This window comes from Puntigrus tetrazona, chromosome 6 (assembly GCF_018831695.1).
Source record: "Puntigrus tetrazona isolate hp1 chromosome 6, ASM1883169v1, whole genome shotgun sequence".
NCBI lineage: Eukaryota > Metazoa > Chordata > Actinopteri > Cypriniformes > Cyprinidae > Puntigrus > Puntigrus tetrazona.
Window position 1 is genome coordinate 13,805,002 of NC_056704.1, and position 15,108 is coordinate 13,820,109.

The window sequence follows — 15,108 nt, forward strand, 5'->3', positions numbered from 1 at the left end:
ATGAGCACTTCTTCCATTATTGTTCCATTACAGGAAATTATACATACTTCAAGTGGATTGCACCTTTATCAAACTAAGCGTGGCTGGCTGGGGCAAAGATGAATGAGAATGTAACATAATTTAGTAAATGACTCTTAAAGCGAGCTGTTGCACTGAGAGATGTGCAAAAGCTCTCATGGTTAGGATTTCTTCCACATTAAGGCCAAGGCCTTTTAGTTTTAATATAAAAACATGCCAGCAACTCACAAAATATTAACAGATTAAAAGAAACTGCACATTTCGCTCTGCATATTTGACGTGTTCCTTCTTGAGAGAATGTTTGGCTGAAACACTGTGCACTGTATAACAATCAGATTTCCATTTACCTCTGCATTTTGAATGTATCTGTGAGAACTGATCTCCATATATATGTAGTGCATGTAAAATATTCCGATTGCATTATCCCATTCAGACTTGCGCTGAGAAGATTTGTTGCCTTCCAGTGTGGTTCTACATGCTTGCATGATTTCATGCTATTGCTTTGGCGATAATGACAGAGGTTGCTGTGTCGTGATTAATTTCAGCATGACCCTATCAAAAGGATTCAATGAAACAGCGGCCATGTGAATTAAGGGATAGTTGTTCCAAAAATTAGATCTCTCATTAACATAAATAACCAAATGTCTAGTGTTGACCACAAATTGAATATATATTTTTAGTATGGTAATTACTGCGAACAGTTTTGTTTCTGGATCTGGCCAGATCCTGTGACAAAGCCGGGCTCGTGTTTGTCGGGAGAACTTCGGATCTCAGACCGCCATCAGCCATGTGTCTGACTCTATAACCTGCTCGACAAAGCACAGCTCTGAGAACACATTTTAATGTCCAATGTAATTAACGTTAGATGTTCTAAAAAAGCATTACAACACACTACGATGAAATAAAAATAAATTAAATACGACCAACGTATAGCCTGTATTTCACATAATAAATGAACAAATACTCTCTCCTGAAGAGAAAGAAAAAAGCCCACGCTTTCTAACGCGACCATTGGGTAAAGGTCGAGGGGTGGGGGAAGGGTGTACTGACTCTACTGTAAAAAAACTAATAATCACTGAAAGAATATATAGCCCAGCTTTTTTATTGCAATGTAACAATTCAGTAAACCCAATAAAATTTGATTTGTCCAATTAATTTCATGCCGCTAGCTAGCTGTCAGCAATGCACATTAAATATGCTAACTTTGTTAACTATAAGCACCACGGTGTTTGCAACAGACACTTTCATCGCTTTTATCCATGTTACCTCTGTGACTTTGGCCTGCACTATTTTCCTAATCTGTTTTTGTCGTACTTGGAAAGTCTCAAAGTGACCTACTGTAATCTGGTGACTGTCAGCAGTAGTCAACATCTGTCAGTGCAGTGTGGACTGGCTTTTATAAATCCCAATTTAACAAAACATTACACACTAAAACTTTTCTTCTGTTTTATATTTTCTTAAAGTACCGAATGCCCATTTTCCACGAATTGATATGATTCTTTAGGGTCTTAATTAAAAGCCTATAACATACTTTGGTTAAAATCAGCGTTGTTTTCGTCAAGCCATTCTCGTCCATGTTGCTTTAAATGCTAATGAGCTTTGCTGACCCTGCTCCTCCCTTCTGTTCTCTTCCGGCCTGTTCACACCAAGCACGATTACTAAAAAGATAAAGATAGTCTAAAAATTGTATTAAAGAATAGCAGAGTCCACACCACAACTATAACGATAAAGGCACAGATAAATTATATCGCTGGAATCATTTTCAAAACGTTTCCAGCTGATGACTGACACAAACATTTACGGCCAATCAGAATTCATCCTGCTGTAATGAGCTGTGTTGAGCTACAACATTAGCTCTGGTCTTATCATAGTGAAAATATAGTACCCATTATGTTTGTTTGTTTATTTTGGGCAGATTTCTGCACTACTGTTCTAATTTTTGTGATCAAGATTATGATTTTGAAAAAAAATTATTTAGTAAGGATGCATTAAATTGATCAAAAGTGACAGTAAAAGTGATACTGAATCGTTTTTTTGCTCAAACAATCCTGAAAAAAGGTTGTGTGTGTGATATATGTATATATACATATATATACATATATATATATATATATATATATATATATATATATAATTTTTTTCATAAGGACAATGAAATGAAACTGTGGCCAAATGTTTTACGTTACATGAAGTCATTTTAATTACGTAAAACTGAGCAAGAAGCAAAAACGGTTTTGCGTGTATGTGACTGTGATGTGCGAACAATCATTAAATCCCACCAACTTCCTCTTCATTCTTTGCCCATTATAGACAGATACTCATTTTCACAAAGGCTTTTCAGTGACCTTTATCAAAGCTACTGCTGAGAGTCTGAAGACATATGTTAAATACAGCAGTTCTCAAAGCTCAGTGCTGACTCTGCTGACCTTTTAATAAGAATGTGTTTGAAAACCCTCCAGCACTCATTTCTAAATGGCCTGTTCACCCATATTTGACAATAGCTTTGACTAGGAAATACTGCCCTTGTTCGTATGTATGATTAGGTCCTTAAAATAACCTCATATTAACCCAGATGTGAGGTTGTCTGGCAAACAGCGCTCTGTGTTCCTAGGCTGTCAAAGTAATGTTCAGAGCCATACCTCTCATTCACTGCTGATAAATTACCATGCCTGCGTTTGAAGTATAAAGGCATCAAAAGCAATCTGGGTGATTAAATTGCAAAGCTTAGAGGATGCGAAACACACACTAACAAAAACGTCTGAATGCTGATGATGTGATCCAGAGCTATATCTGTAATTCACACCAGCGCCATGCATCTGTTTCTGTTATTTCCCTCCAGGATCGGATACAGAGCAGGCAGCTGGCTGGAATTTGAACGTAAAACAAACATTAGGTGGATTTTTGCTGATAATGCAGATTTTCGGATTCAACTTTTTCTCATTCAACTCTTCTGGGGAAATTGTAGGTATACACACAGCCATTAAGAATGCTGTTTGCATTAGTGGTTTCCTTATGGAAAAAACCCTACATTATGATAAAACTATAAATGTTGCCACATTTTCATTGTACAGCAATGAAATGTGTTTGCATTAGTTATTTATACTCTAGTCGTATTCTTTTATACAGAAATGTGTTTCCATTTTGACAACTTCCTGGAGGCCTACTGAGACTCCTCTCTCCTGCAAGAGCTAACATTAGAAGCGGATGCTAAATGTGGATGACTGGGTTCTTTGGGTTTTTAAAGCCCTCCCCTTTGTGTAATGAAACATAGAGACCAAATACAATCGCAACATAATGATATTAAAGCTTATAATTTTCAGACTAAAAATTCTAACACTAGCTCAACCTGGAGCATTCAAGAATTCAAACTTTTATTTTTTTTAAATGGTCTGCATAACAATTGTAAACAAATACTCTTGGATGCTGTAGATTTTCTTAGAAAATTTCTACAGTCTACATCTACAGTCTATTTTAAATGCTTTTAAAACACACTGCTATGGGTGCACAGGTATTAATAATTTGACTGATATGTAGAAGCACCTTTTTTTTCCAATGAATTGCTTATATTGCAGTTTTCTTAATTGCTTTAGTTTTTTTTTTTGTTTTGTTTTTTTCAAAGTATACAATTTTTTCACGATTCAATACCTATAGTTAATTATTGTGTCAGTACATTTGCCAATGACGTCGACATTTTTTTTTTAACCATGGCAACGAAATATTTGTTGTATCATTTCTGTTTTGAAATAATCAGTTACATATAAACAAAACATTCCATGTCACAGATATTAATGGAATATACATGTATACAGATTTTGCATGGGATGGCTCACACAATTATATAATGTTTAGACACTGAGAATCAAATCATCAGTTTGATCAGTACACATTTAAAAAAAATAATAATAATTGTCACTGCAATGCTCACTGAACACTGAACTAAGAATTTCTTTCCACTGGCAGAATCAGGAGTAATATGCTAATGCTAATAGGCTAATGCTGTCTGAACAACTGGAAGCAAGACAATAATTATAACTGTAACACTGGATGGGACTTGCATGGGGAAAGAGGACAAAAATAGTTCTGATGAAAAATCAATGTGCCTGTTTTGAAGAAAAAGCTTTCTGTTCTGATTAGCAACAGTTAGCTGCCTGACAAATGAGGGTTTTATCAACTTTACTGTTATCACAGTGGACAGATCTAAATGTAAATCAGCAAATAACATTTCAGGGTTTCAGAGATCAGATGGGATGCTCCATACTGGCATAGTCATTGTCTCGAAGAAGAAAAAATACGCAATGCTGAATGTTTATGTATTTCTAAAAGCTTAAATAGTTTCTCTGTTTCACAAAAGTCTCTGTGGACACTAATATATCTTCTGCTTTAGACTATAGCTGCATGCAATATGATTGGTCTTTGCTGCTCGATAACTCCAGGTAACGAGCTGTCTAATAGAGAAGTCACAGTCTGCTTATCTTCCAGCTGCAACACTCTCTTTTAATGAGCTTTACCTAATTTCCTGCCTTTTTTATGCGCTCTCCCATTTAGCCACTGCAAGCCCTTTTCACACACTCTATTTCCTGTTCAGCTCCATTTCCAGTCAACATTAGAGCTAATTCTAGCATCATTTCTCCCTGGAAGAGAAGTTTAAATGATAATGGTTTAATTTGGTCATTTTGTCGGTGATAACTAATCCAAATTGACATACGTTATGTAGTAAAGATACATATAGGAAAAAACTTTGACACCCGGACCTTCTGCTAAGAATTCTGGGAGTCACAATGGACGCACACTGGCCGTGCGAGAGCTGTTATTCGGCTTGCATTCCCTCAAACAGTATATGAATAGTCTTTATTCTCCATTCGCTCAAAAAGAAAATTATTTCATGGGGTGAACTGCAAAAAGGCACACGTGTGGCCAGAAAGCACTGAGTGCAATCGACTGGCTGATTTCTCATTAAAATCTCCATATTTCTTTAGTGTTTATCTGAAAGCCAGCCATGGCAGTCAAAGAGCTGAACAGTTATGTTTAGCTAGATTAGCTTGGGGCTTCGGGTGATTGCTAGGTCGTTGCTATGGTGTTTTATGTGAGGACATTGCTAGACAGTTGCTAAGGTTTTCTGAGTGGCTACAAGGATGTGTATTAGGCTGCTCTGGGTGCTTGCTTGTGTTGCCAGGGTTGTCTCTGTGATTGTGAGGTCACAACCGTTTGGTGCGGTGTTCTGGGTGGTTGCTAAGTCATAGCCATCTGGTGGTGTGTTCTGGGTGGTTGCTAAGTGGTTGTTAGGGTGTTCTGTGTTGCTGTGAGGTTATAATCATTTGGTAGTATGTTCTGGGTGGTTGCTAAGTGGTTGTTAGGGTGTTCTGTGTTGCTGTGAGGTTATAATCATTTGGTAGTATGTTCTGGGTGGTTGCTAAGTTGTTGTTAGGGTGTTCTTAGTGGTTGTGAAGTCATAGCCATTTGGTGGGGTGTTTTGTGTGTTTTTTTGTGGGTGTAACCATTTGATGGAGTGTTCTGGGTGGTTGTTAGGTTGTTAGGGTGTTCTTTGTGGTTTTGTGGAAGTAGTCATTTGGCGAGGTGTTTTGTGTGGTTACTAAGTCATTTTTTGGGTGTTTGAGGTTGTGAGGTCACAGCCATAATCTGGGTGGTTGCTAAGTGGTTGTTAGGGTGATCTGTGTGATTTTGAGGCCATAGCCTTTGGTAGGGTGTTCTCGGTGGTTGCTAAGTGGTTGTTAGGGTGTTCTATGTTGCTGTGAGGTCATGGTCATTTGGTAATATGTTCTATGTGGTTGCTAAGTTGTTGTTAGGGGGTTCCATGTTAATTCACAAGGTCATAGTGATTTGGCGGGGGATTCTGGGTGGTTGCTTGGGTGTTCCATGTGGCTGTCAATGCTGTTGTTATGTATTATGTATTATTGCTAGACAGTTGTTATGATGCAGCTACTAAGGTGTTTCTATGTGTTCTGGGTAGTTACTTGGGTTTATTCTAGAATCTATGTCACATGGATAGATTCTGGGTGTTTTGGAGGTTGCTACGGTGTTGCCATGCTGTTGTTAAGGTATTCTGTCAGGTTGCTTGGCGGTTGCTGGGGTATTGCTTTGTACTTGTTCTGGGCAGTTGCCTGGCAGTTGATAAGAGTGTTCTGGGTGGTTGCTATGGTGTTCTGAATGGTAGCTAGGTTGTTGCTAGGGTGTCCTGGGTGCTTGCAAGTACTTGCACAAAGAGTGATATTCTCTTTAATCTTGCATGTTTTAAAATATCCCAAAAGCAATTACATTTTTGATGCGATATGATTTTAAAGAGATTACCACACTAAACAACAGGGTGCAAAATGTTGCAGTTTCCTGGGAACTGGTAATGCGATTTTTTTTGTCTACTTTTATGTTGTTTTTCTAAGAAATTATTTGAACAGCTGCAGCTCTGACATCATAAAACAGCATTACATGTGTGAGGCTGGATTCAGCACTGTCTTTTATGTAATGGCCTCACTGCTCTGAACTGTCACGATAACAACCACAAAAGCAACTCTCAGTTCAAAGAACTGGAATAACATAAAACTTTACATGAAACGGATTTATTGAAAACAACAGATGATGAAATTTACTGAATGCAATTCTAAAAAAAAGCATTGCTTAAAAATAGACCAGTTTATTTATGCTTATTGAATAAAAAGTGTATAGAGGTGAAAAGAGGGCTTAAGAAAATAGAGAGGTACTATGGGGTTTTAGTTTTTGTGCGCATTCTAATCATACCACCTTTGATACGAGACCTAATCATGCATTAAAGATGAGGTGAAAGGTGTAATTATTAATTGAACAGCTCAAGTCTAAGTTTGTCTCCTCTCTGAAAGAGTAATTTGAAGTGATGAGTTTGTGGCGTAGAGGATCTTTGCTCGTGTCTTTCATATGACATCATTCTCCATCACTGAGTCAACTGACGCTGACCAGAACAACATTTGACACTTGACAGAATTTGAGTAGAATAGAAATGTGAAAGTGTTTCTTCTGGCTCGTTGGAACACATTTCCTGTTTTTCAGGAACTTTATAGTGTTTGTGTAATATTTATGCAAGTCTAAGAACATGCATAGATCTCCTGATTTAAATGCAGTGTACAATGCTGTCTGTGTCTGAGCAGCCTGACTGAAAGATGAAATATGAAATTGAGTATTTGCAGGGGAAAAAATGAAATCCTTGCAAAAATATATTTCAAGTTGTTGGGTGACGCATAGACAGCAATTTATGTAATAGATTGCATGCGATTTTGCAGACCACTGCAGAGACATAAGATTTACTGTTAATATAAGGAATTTCTCCTCCCAGTTTCGCATCCTTTCACTCTTGGCTGTGATATCTCTGAAATAGCGAAGCTGTGTTTGATGAAGGATCATATATCCAATGTAATATAGGTTGCAATGTGTGTATGTGTGTGTATATATATATATATATATATATATATATATATATATATATATATATATATATATATATATATACTCACACACATATATATATATATATATATATATATATATATATATATATATATATATATATATATATATATATATATATATATATGTGTGTATATATATATATATATATATATATATATATATATGTGTATATATATATATATATATATGTATATATGTATATGTATATATATATATATATATATATATATATATATATATATATATATATATATATATATATATATATATATATATATATATCTTGTTAATAAAGTATTCATGATCTTTACTTCCATGTTTTTTATTAATTACTTAATTATTTTTTTTCTTTTTAGTGCAAACTATTGCTATGTGTAAGCTAAAATCATTTATTAATTTCAAATACATGCAATGAGTGGAATGAGTAGGTGTAATTAATTAATGTCTTGAAAAGCTAGAGTTCAAGGCTCTGCAAGAAGTGCTTATTTTCTATGCCTGTATTATTGCACCATCCCCTGGTCACACTCCGCCATTACAGGTCCTCTCTGCATGAAATTACAAAATAAAATAAAAACTGTTATTGTTTATAATAAAAACGATTAATATAGGCTAAATTTAGTTACTGTAGCATAGTGGTAACTACAATTTAGACATGTGGAGAACATGTGGTTTTTACATGACCTCTCTTCAGACACAAGAAGAGCATTTTGAGGCTAGATCATGTTTAGCTGTAGGGCTTCTTTTAAGCATATAATTAGCAGGCACAGGGCTTTCACAATACAGTACACTGCTAAATTGCTTTTATAGACTACATGAGAGAAATTATATACACATATATGTACACACGCATGATTTATTTTTTATTTTGCTGATGGAAAAGTATTCATGAATTTAGGACATTATTAAAGATTATTATAATACATATTACTGATGTGTTAAAATGAAAAAAATATATATGTTGCTTTAAAATCTGTCTTAAAGTATAAAACTGAATACATGCACAAATGGTTAACTCACTGATATGCTCGTTAGCTTCATATGCTCCAGCATGTTTTTGTCTGAACTACTTGGCATGTTTGCAAACGACAATTCTTTATCAAAATATTTTATATAAAGAGTACAATCTGTACGTACACTGGCCTCAAATAAAGCCCACTGTACATAAATGGATCGTTATTCATCTGAATTGTATTTATATGTGTTACTCCCTGCAGCTGATATTTATTCCAAATAATTATTATAATAATTATAACTTTTTGTCTCACACGCGCTTCCGTTCTGCTGCGTTCGAAGGACGTTTGAGGGGTTGCCATCGGTGACGCGTCCCTACGCAACCAAACCCCGCCCTCGTTCTTGCATCGGCGCTATGATTGGCGCATTTAATCCAGGCCTTCGAAAACTCGCAGGATTATTGGTCGAACCAACTATCATTCTCCCACAAAAATCTATTTACAGTAGGTTGAGAGCGGATCAAGTGTATCCGTTCAGATTAAAGCTGGATCTCACTGTAACTAAAAGCTTTTTCGAGGTGGATTCTATGTAATTAACAAATTATTTTGTCCGATATTTATTAGTTATTCCTTGGCGGAACGTTTTAATTCGTCTCGTTTCATCTGCTGAAGCTGAAGATCCAGGAAAAAGATGTCTTCGGATGAAGACAGAGCGAAGGAGATTCTGAAGGGGTTTAAACTGTATCCTTAAGTGATGATGGGACAGATTAGCCGGTTAGCTACAAACCTCAAACTCGCACAACTTTGCATTATAGCTAGCTATGTTTTTTCAGATGTAAATCTGGATTAGGTGATTCATTTATCGCTTATGAAACCGGGACTCGAGTATTATTGATGCTGTAAGAGATGCTGGTTACAGTTATAGCAGGACAAACTGGGAGGTGAAGTATTTTCATATTATGCTACGCTTTCTTAGTTATTACGTTCAGCATTACATTTCAGTCTCAACGCTATCCATCTATAAATGGAAGTGCTTTTTTATTTCCACAAGCTGACCGAGGCTATATTTACGTCTGTTTTGTCAGGCTGATTTCGGATGTTTTAACACTTTTAAACGTCCAGTTGAGTTTTTAAACGTTTTCTGAAGTGTAGTATTTCACCCTTTTAAGTTTATAGGCGATATACGAGCAGTTTACTTGTTATGTAGTATGTGAGTGAATATATGGTGTTTGTTATTCTATAAACTGTATAGTTTTTGTTCATTTGCATACCTAGTTGCTGGTATATGAATTTAATTTTACTAGTGCAGTGTAGTGTCGTTAATCATATTGAAAAGGAAATTTCAAAACAGCCTGGTAGTGCTTATAAGATTATAGGTACTTCCAGGTATAATTCCTGCTGAGTTTGAGATTTATTTGAGCATATCTGCATCAGTAACTAACTGTGGGCTGTTGTTCTTTCCTTCAGATGAAAGTTTGGTTAATGTTCACACGGGCTTCAGGATACTATGAGACTGACAGGCACCTGATTCTTGGGATCAGGTGCATTAGACAGGTGAAATCTCCTCACACAGTTTGTGCCTGCCATCGCAATTACATAACATTGGCTAGTGTTTCTATAATAGGCTCCGTAAATCTGATGAGAATAATCACACAGCACCAGAACCTTCTGATAGGGTGAAAGTGGCCATGTCTGAAACATTTAGACTGCCTTGTCAGTCCTGTACACTATTTTCCAAACATTTCTTCAAGTCGGCATGGGTCTACCCTGTGTGACCTTCTCTGGGAAAGCAAGGGTTTGTCTTACAGGCTGGTAATTCTTAAATCCTTGATTTGAAAGGACAGGGATTTGCTGCCTTATGCTCCTCACATCCAACTCTATGCTGCTTTGTAGAGAAGCTGTGGAAAATGATTAAAACGTATGCAAATGTTCATCTTTCAGTGAAAGGTTTGTGGATGATAGTGTTGATTTGTGTTCTGGATTGACCCTATTGTGCTAAAGTTTGGGGTCATTAAGTTTTTTTGATTTCTTTTTTATTTTTTAGAAATGTACGCTTCTATTCAGCAAAGCTACAAATTACAGACATTTTATATACAGATTGCAAAGCAAACTTCTCAAAAGTATGACGTTATGAATGTTACAAGATAACTTTTGAACTATTTATCAAGAAAGAAGTCCTGAAAAATGGGTTTCCGCAGAAATATTAAGCTGCACAAGCATTTTCAACATTGATAATAATATTAATTGTTTGAAATCAGCATATTAGGATGATTTCTGAAGGATCATGTGACATTGAAGCCTGGAATAATAGCTGAAAAAACTTGTATATAGAATATTGAAACTTTATGCTGTAGTTGTTTGTAGTAACCTGGAGAATGGGCTGGTATGCCATAGATGTCGCTACCTATATAGAAATATATTTTAATGCATTATGCCTATTATTGCATTGGCCCTGAGCATAATTTCAGAGCACAGCTTCTTCTTCTTCTTCTTCTTCTTCTTCTTCTTTTTTTTTTTTTTTTACCAAATATGTGTCATCTTAGTATAGCACAGCTCTTTATAGCAGCGTGAATCTGGTACAATGTAGTTACGCAGCACAGACCAATTTTCAAAGGCTATTTTATGCAATTTTATTTCCATGCTTCATCATATTTGCCCTGTGTACTTTTTTTACCCCAGTGTGCACCAGAGGTGACTACTGTGTGCGAAGCACCATCCCCTTGAGTGGCTACAAAAAAACACTGCGTTAAATAATGAAAAAACAGATATTGTATTATGTGCCAAATTATGTATTTAGAGATCCTGAAGGTGTGTGGATTTTATGTGCTTTCAAAGCAAGTTCTGTGTTCCTCTTCCAGGAACACAGTACTGTGTGTATTTTTAGTAATCTTCAGAACTAACGTAGCCTCCTCTGCCATAATATTTAATAAGGCAAAATGTGTTTGATGTACTGATTTATTTAGTTTTTTTAACTATGCACAGTTACTTTAGCTCTTTCGCACCGGTAACAACAGACTGGAAATGGCAGCAATATGCAACAGTGGATGACTTTATAAAAACGAATGTGGCTTCCATGAAAGCATTGGTGCCGAAGGGACTAATTACCTCGACAGTGACAGTGTTTGTGAGTAAAAGGGTCTCTCCCCTGCGACTCTCTCTGTGTGCTCAGCAGGTGAGATCCCACAGACATCTGTCACCAATAATCTCAAATGCAGTTGCCTGGTTCATCAGATACAGAGGGAGTAGCTATTCGTTTTTAGTGACTTCAGCATCTAAATTGGGGGTGAAATATATCACAGGATATCTCGCATAAATAAATCTATATATAATACATAGATATATGAATATTATTATTATTATTATGGCTGCAGTGTTGGTAATATTTACTTTTTAATGAATGATTTTTACAATGACGCCTATTTATTCCTACAGGAACAACTTAGGGATTTGCATTTGTTAAGAAGCATTTATGTGCCGCTATTAATGCTTGAGAGATAGATTAGGATTAGTGATACATGTAGCACACTTATGCAGCCCTGACTGAGGTCTCACGGGGTTGTTAACTGAGGCCTGCACTATGCACCTGTAATGACACATGCAGCCTCGTGTGAGTGCTTTACTAGCCTGAAAGGCTCATACAGGTGGTCTGAAGAGGAAGAGGTCAGATGTCATTGACACAGAGTAAAGGGCATTGTCACAATCCATTGTTTAGCTGACAGATCAGGCTGTTTTTGGACTTAAAGTGTGGTTTGTTTCAGTTAGCCCTGCTGGGCTTGTTTGCCTTAGAGATTGATGACTAATTGATGCTAAACGCATGATTAGATGTTCTTGAATTTAGACATAATTTCAGGGAACTTTTTTTTTTACTCAACATGCCTTTTGAGAATTTCTCCCTTTTCTCTGTGGAACACAAAAAAACGAGCAAGATAATAAAGTGTGTTCCTCACACAAATGTGTTATGTGGCTTCAGAAGAGTTGGAATGCATTGCGTTATGTTTTATGGACCGCTTTTATAGTGATTTTTTTTTTCTTTTCTTTTTGGAGTTACTGCAGCTACTGATCATTCTACCAAGCATCTCCTTTGATGAAAGAAAGTCATACAAGTTTAAAATGACTTCATGTAAAAGATGACACGATCGTCATGTTTATGTGAACTGTTAGTTGGCGCACGATGAACCTGCCACAAAACTCAAGTCATCGGTTGAGGTTTTATCTGCCGTTGACGTTGTGCAAATTTATCTTCGTGTCAAATGCCATTTTCTGGAAAGTTGGCTCTGACATCAGGAGTCGGTCTCATTGTCAGTCTGTTCAGCGTACCTTAACTTGTCTTCAGAAACTGGATGAATCTTAGAGATGCAGAGACAGGGAAGGTTCTCTGGCAGGGAACTGAAGACCTTTCTCTTCCTGGGGTAGAACATGAAGGTTTGTGGTTCTCAGCATTACCTTGCATTAAAGATTTAAACTATTGACTCGATTGAGCTATGCCAATTCTTCTCTTATGTCCACTGCTTCGCTGCTTTTTTTAGTGATGTCAGTGAGAGGTCAAGATCAGTTTTCAGTTCTGAATTGGGGACAAAACGTGCTGCATCTGGTAACTAACTGATTTGATTTTGTTTTCCAGCTCGGGTTCCTAAGAAAATCCTGAAATGTAAAGCTGTGTCCAGAGAGCTGAATTTCTCTTCAGTAGAAAAACTGGAAAAATTCCGACTGGAGCAAAAAGTTTTCTTTAAAGGCCAGTGCCTAGAAGGTTGTTCTAATTCTTTCTTGCACTGTAGTGATAAGGAATAGCAGTGATGATATTAGCGTAAAATTAAAACTCTCTTTTGAAAAGTGGCTGATTCTAAAATTATTTAAAACAGAGACGTCTTCTCAAGCAAGGAGCTCCATGACTATACCCATTGTCCATTGATAAAAAAGGACATAATCAATTTGAACAGTGTCTCCACTGAACTCTGTAAAGTAAAAAAAAGGGTTAATGCACCGCTTTTATTTGCTTTACTAAATTTGGATGAAGAAATAATGAATACCGACCATGCATTCTCATCTTTGCTGCTATGCTAAAATTTGTCATATATATAAACTGTTAAAAAATGATGACAGTACTGCATTCATGTGACCATTCGTTGTCATAGTCTAGTTAGATTTAGTGCAGTCTAAATCACAGTAGACAGGTAACTTGAAATATTTAAACAATTAGGCATATATATATATATATATATATATGTATGTATGTATGTATGTATATGTATGTATGTATGTATGTATGTATGTATGTATGTATGTATAGTATTTCTAATATTCTTGAATAACCTGGATTATAGTAACAGTATAGTTTAGATTTCTTTAGTTACAGTTTTAGATTTCTTTCAATAAATCATTTACCTATTCACCACCCTATTAAACATTGTAACAGTCAGCCATTTAAATTCATGGAATTAGACAGATATTATATTAAATATGAATTTCCAGGCATGGGTGTTTGCCAGGTTGCTTTATCTGTGTAATTTAAAAACCCCTTGTATTTTAGTGTTAACAGTTGAATTGAACTGATTTTGAAAGCCTGATTGTGAAAACAAAGCACTTACACACGTACCTTGTCTTTTTTTCAGAGTGGTTTTTTGAGTTTGGCTTTGTGATTCCTAATTCTACAAACACATGGCAGTCTTTGATAGAAGCTGCACCAGAGTCACAGATGATGCCTGCAAATGTCTTAACGTAAGAGTTTTCTTGAGGAAAAAAAATCAGATATTCTGAATAGAAGTTTCTCATGGATTAATGCAAATTTCTTCTCTTGCAGCGGTAATGTTGTTATAGAGACCAAGTTTTATGATGACGATCTTCATGTCAGCACATCTCGGGTACGACTCTTCTACGTCTGAGACATGGAACCATTAAATTTTCCTTTTTTTTTTTTTTTTTCTTTTTTTTTTTTTACTGTCACTCCAGAGGATGGACCCATCACTACAAGCTTGAATAGCCAGAGGAGACACTCTACATACTGAGTATTTCTTCTGAGATTCTGTGACAACAGCACGAAAGTGAACATTTCAGTAAAACCCAGTTTCAAGACAAATGGTCACACCAGTTTTATGGCAGATAAGGACTTGTACATAAGAGCTATCATGCTCATGACAACCTGGTTGTGTAAATTACCTGTTTGTATATTTTTCTTCTTCTCCTTCTATAATTCAAACCTGCAATGTACACTGCTTCCTCATCAGCCGTTTTTAAAAGGTTTGCTCCCAGTTTGTGTGGTTATTCATGGTCTCATTGTTTTATTGTTCGTTTGTTTTTGTTTTTTTTTTTCTTTGTTTTTTTTTTTAGTTAAACTGTAAGATAGGCTGTGTTTTAAAATAAATGATATAATTATGGATTAAAATATTCATATTAATATGTTCTCTCTGGCATTTCTCCCATAATGAGTTATCTTACAAATGTATTGTGTCGTTGCATGTGCATGAATATAAAATAAGTGGAAAATAAGAACAAACCGTTTTTAAGAAGTTTGTGCTTTTTGATTTTTACATTAGTTACAAATCTTAATCTATTTAAAATATCTTAATGGCTATCGTTTGGGTGGAGTTAAATCAAATTTGTTTTAAATTGGACCTATAGTCTTGGATATAACTTAGCATATAATTGCATTGTAAAGAATATCCGTTCTCTATGTAGTAATGTCCAAAACGTG

The 15,108-nt window shown here is 35.8% G+C and overlaps 1 protein-coding gene across 1 annotated transcript; it reads left to right on the forward strand.

The window, feature by feature from the left end:
• Window positions 1-8,914: 8,914 nt before the first annotated feature.
• pde6d (phosphodiesterase 6D, cGMP-specific, rod, delta) lies at window positions 8,915-14,918 on the forward strand. Its single transcript, XM_043242544.1, has 5 exons — window positions 8,915-9,161; window positions 12,754-12,842; window positions 13,042-13,167; window positions 14,030-14,135; window positions 14,218-14,918. Exons 1-5 carry the CDS (start codon window positions 9,112-9,114, stop codon window positions 14,297-14,299), a joined length of 453 nt encoding a protein of 150 aa, XP_043098479.1. The 5' UTR covers window positions 8,915-9,111; the 3' UTR covers window positions 14,300-14,918.
• The last annotated feature ends 190 nt before the right edge of the window (window positions 14,919-15,108 follow it).

Coding starts and splice junctions, on each gene's coding strand:
- pde6d (XM_043242544.1), top strand. CDS start 9,112: ATGTCTTCGGATGAAGACAGAGCGAAGGAGATTCTGAAGGGGTTTAAA. Junction 9,162..12,753: donor ATTCTGAAGGGGTTTAAACT/GTATCCTTAAGT, acceptor ACTTGTCTTCAG/AAACTGGATGAATCTTAGAG. Junction 13,168..14,029: donor TAAAGGCCAGTGCCTAGAAG/GTTGTTCTAATT, acceptor TCTTTTTTTCAG/AGTGGTTTTTTGAGTTTGGC.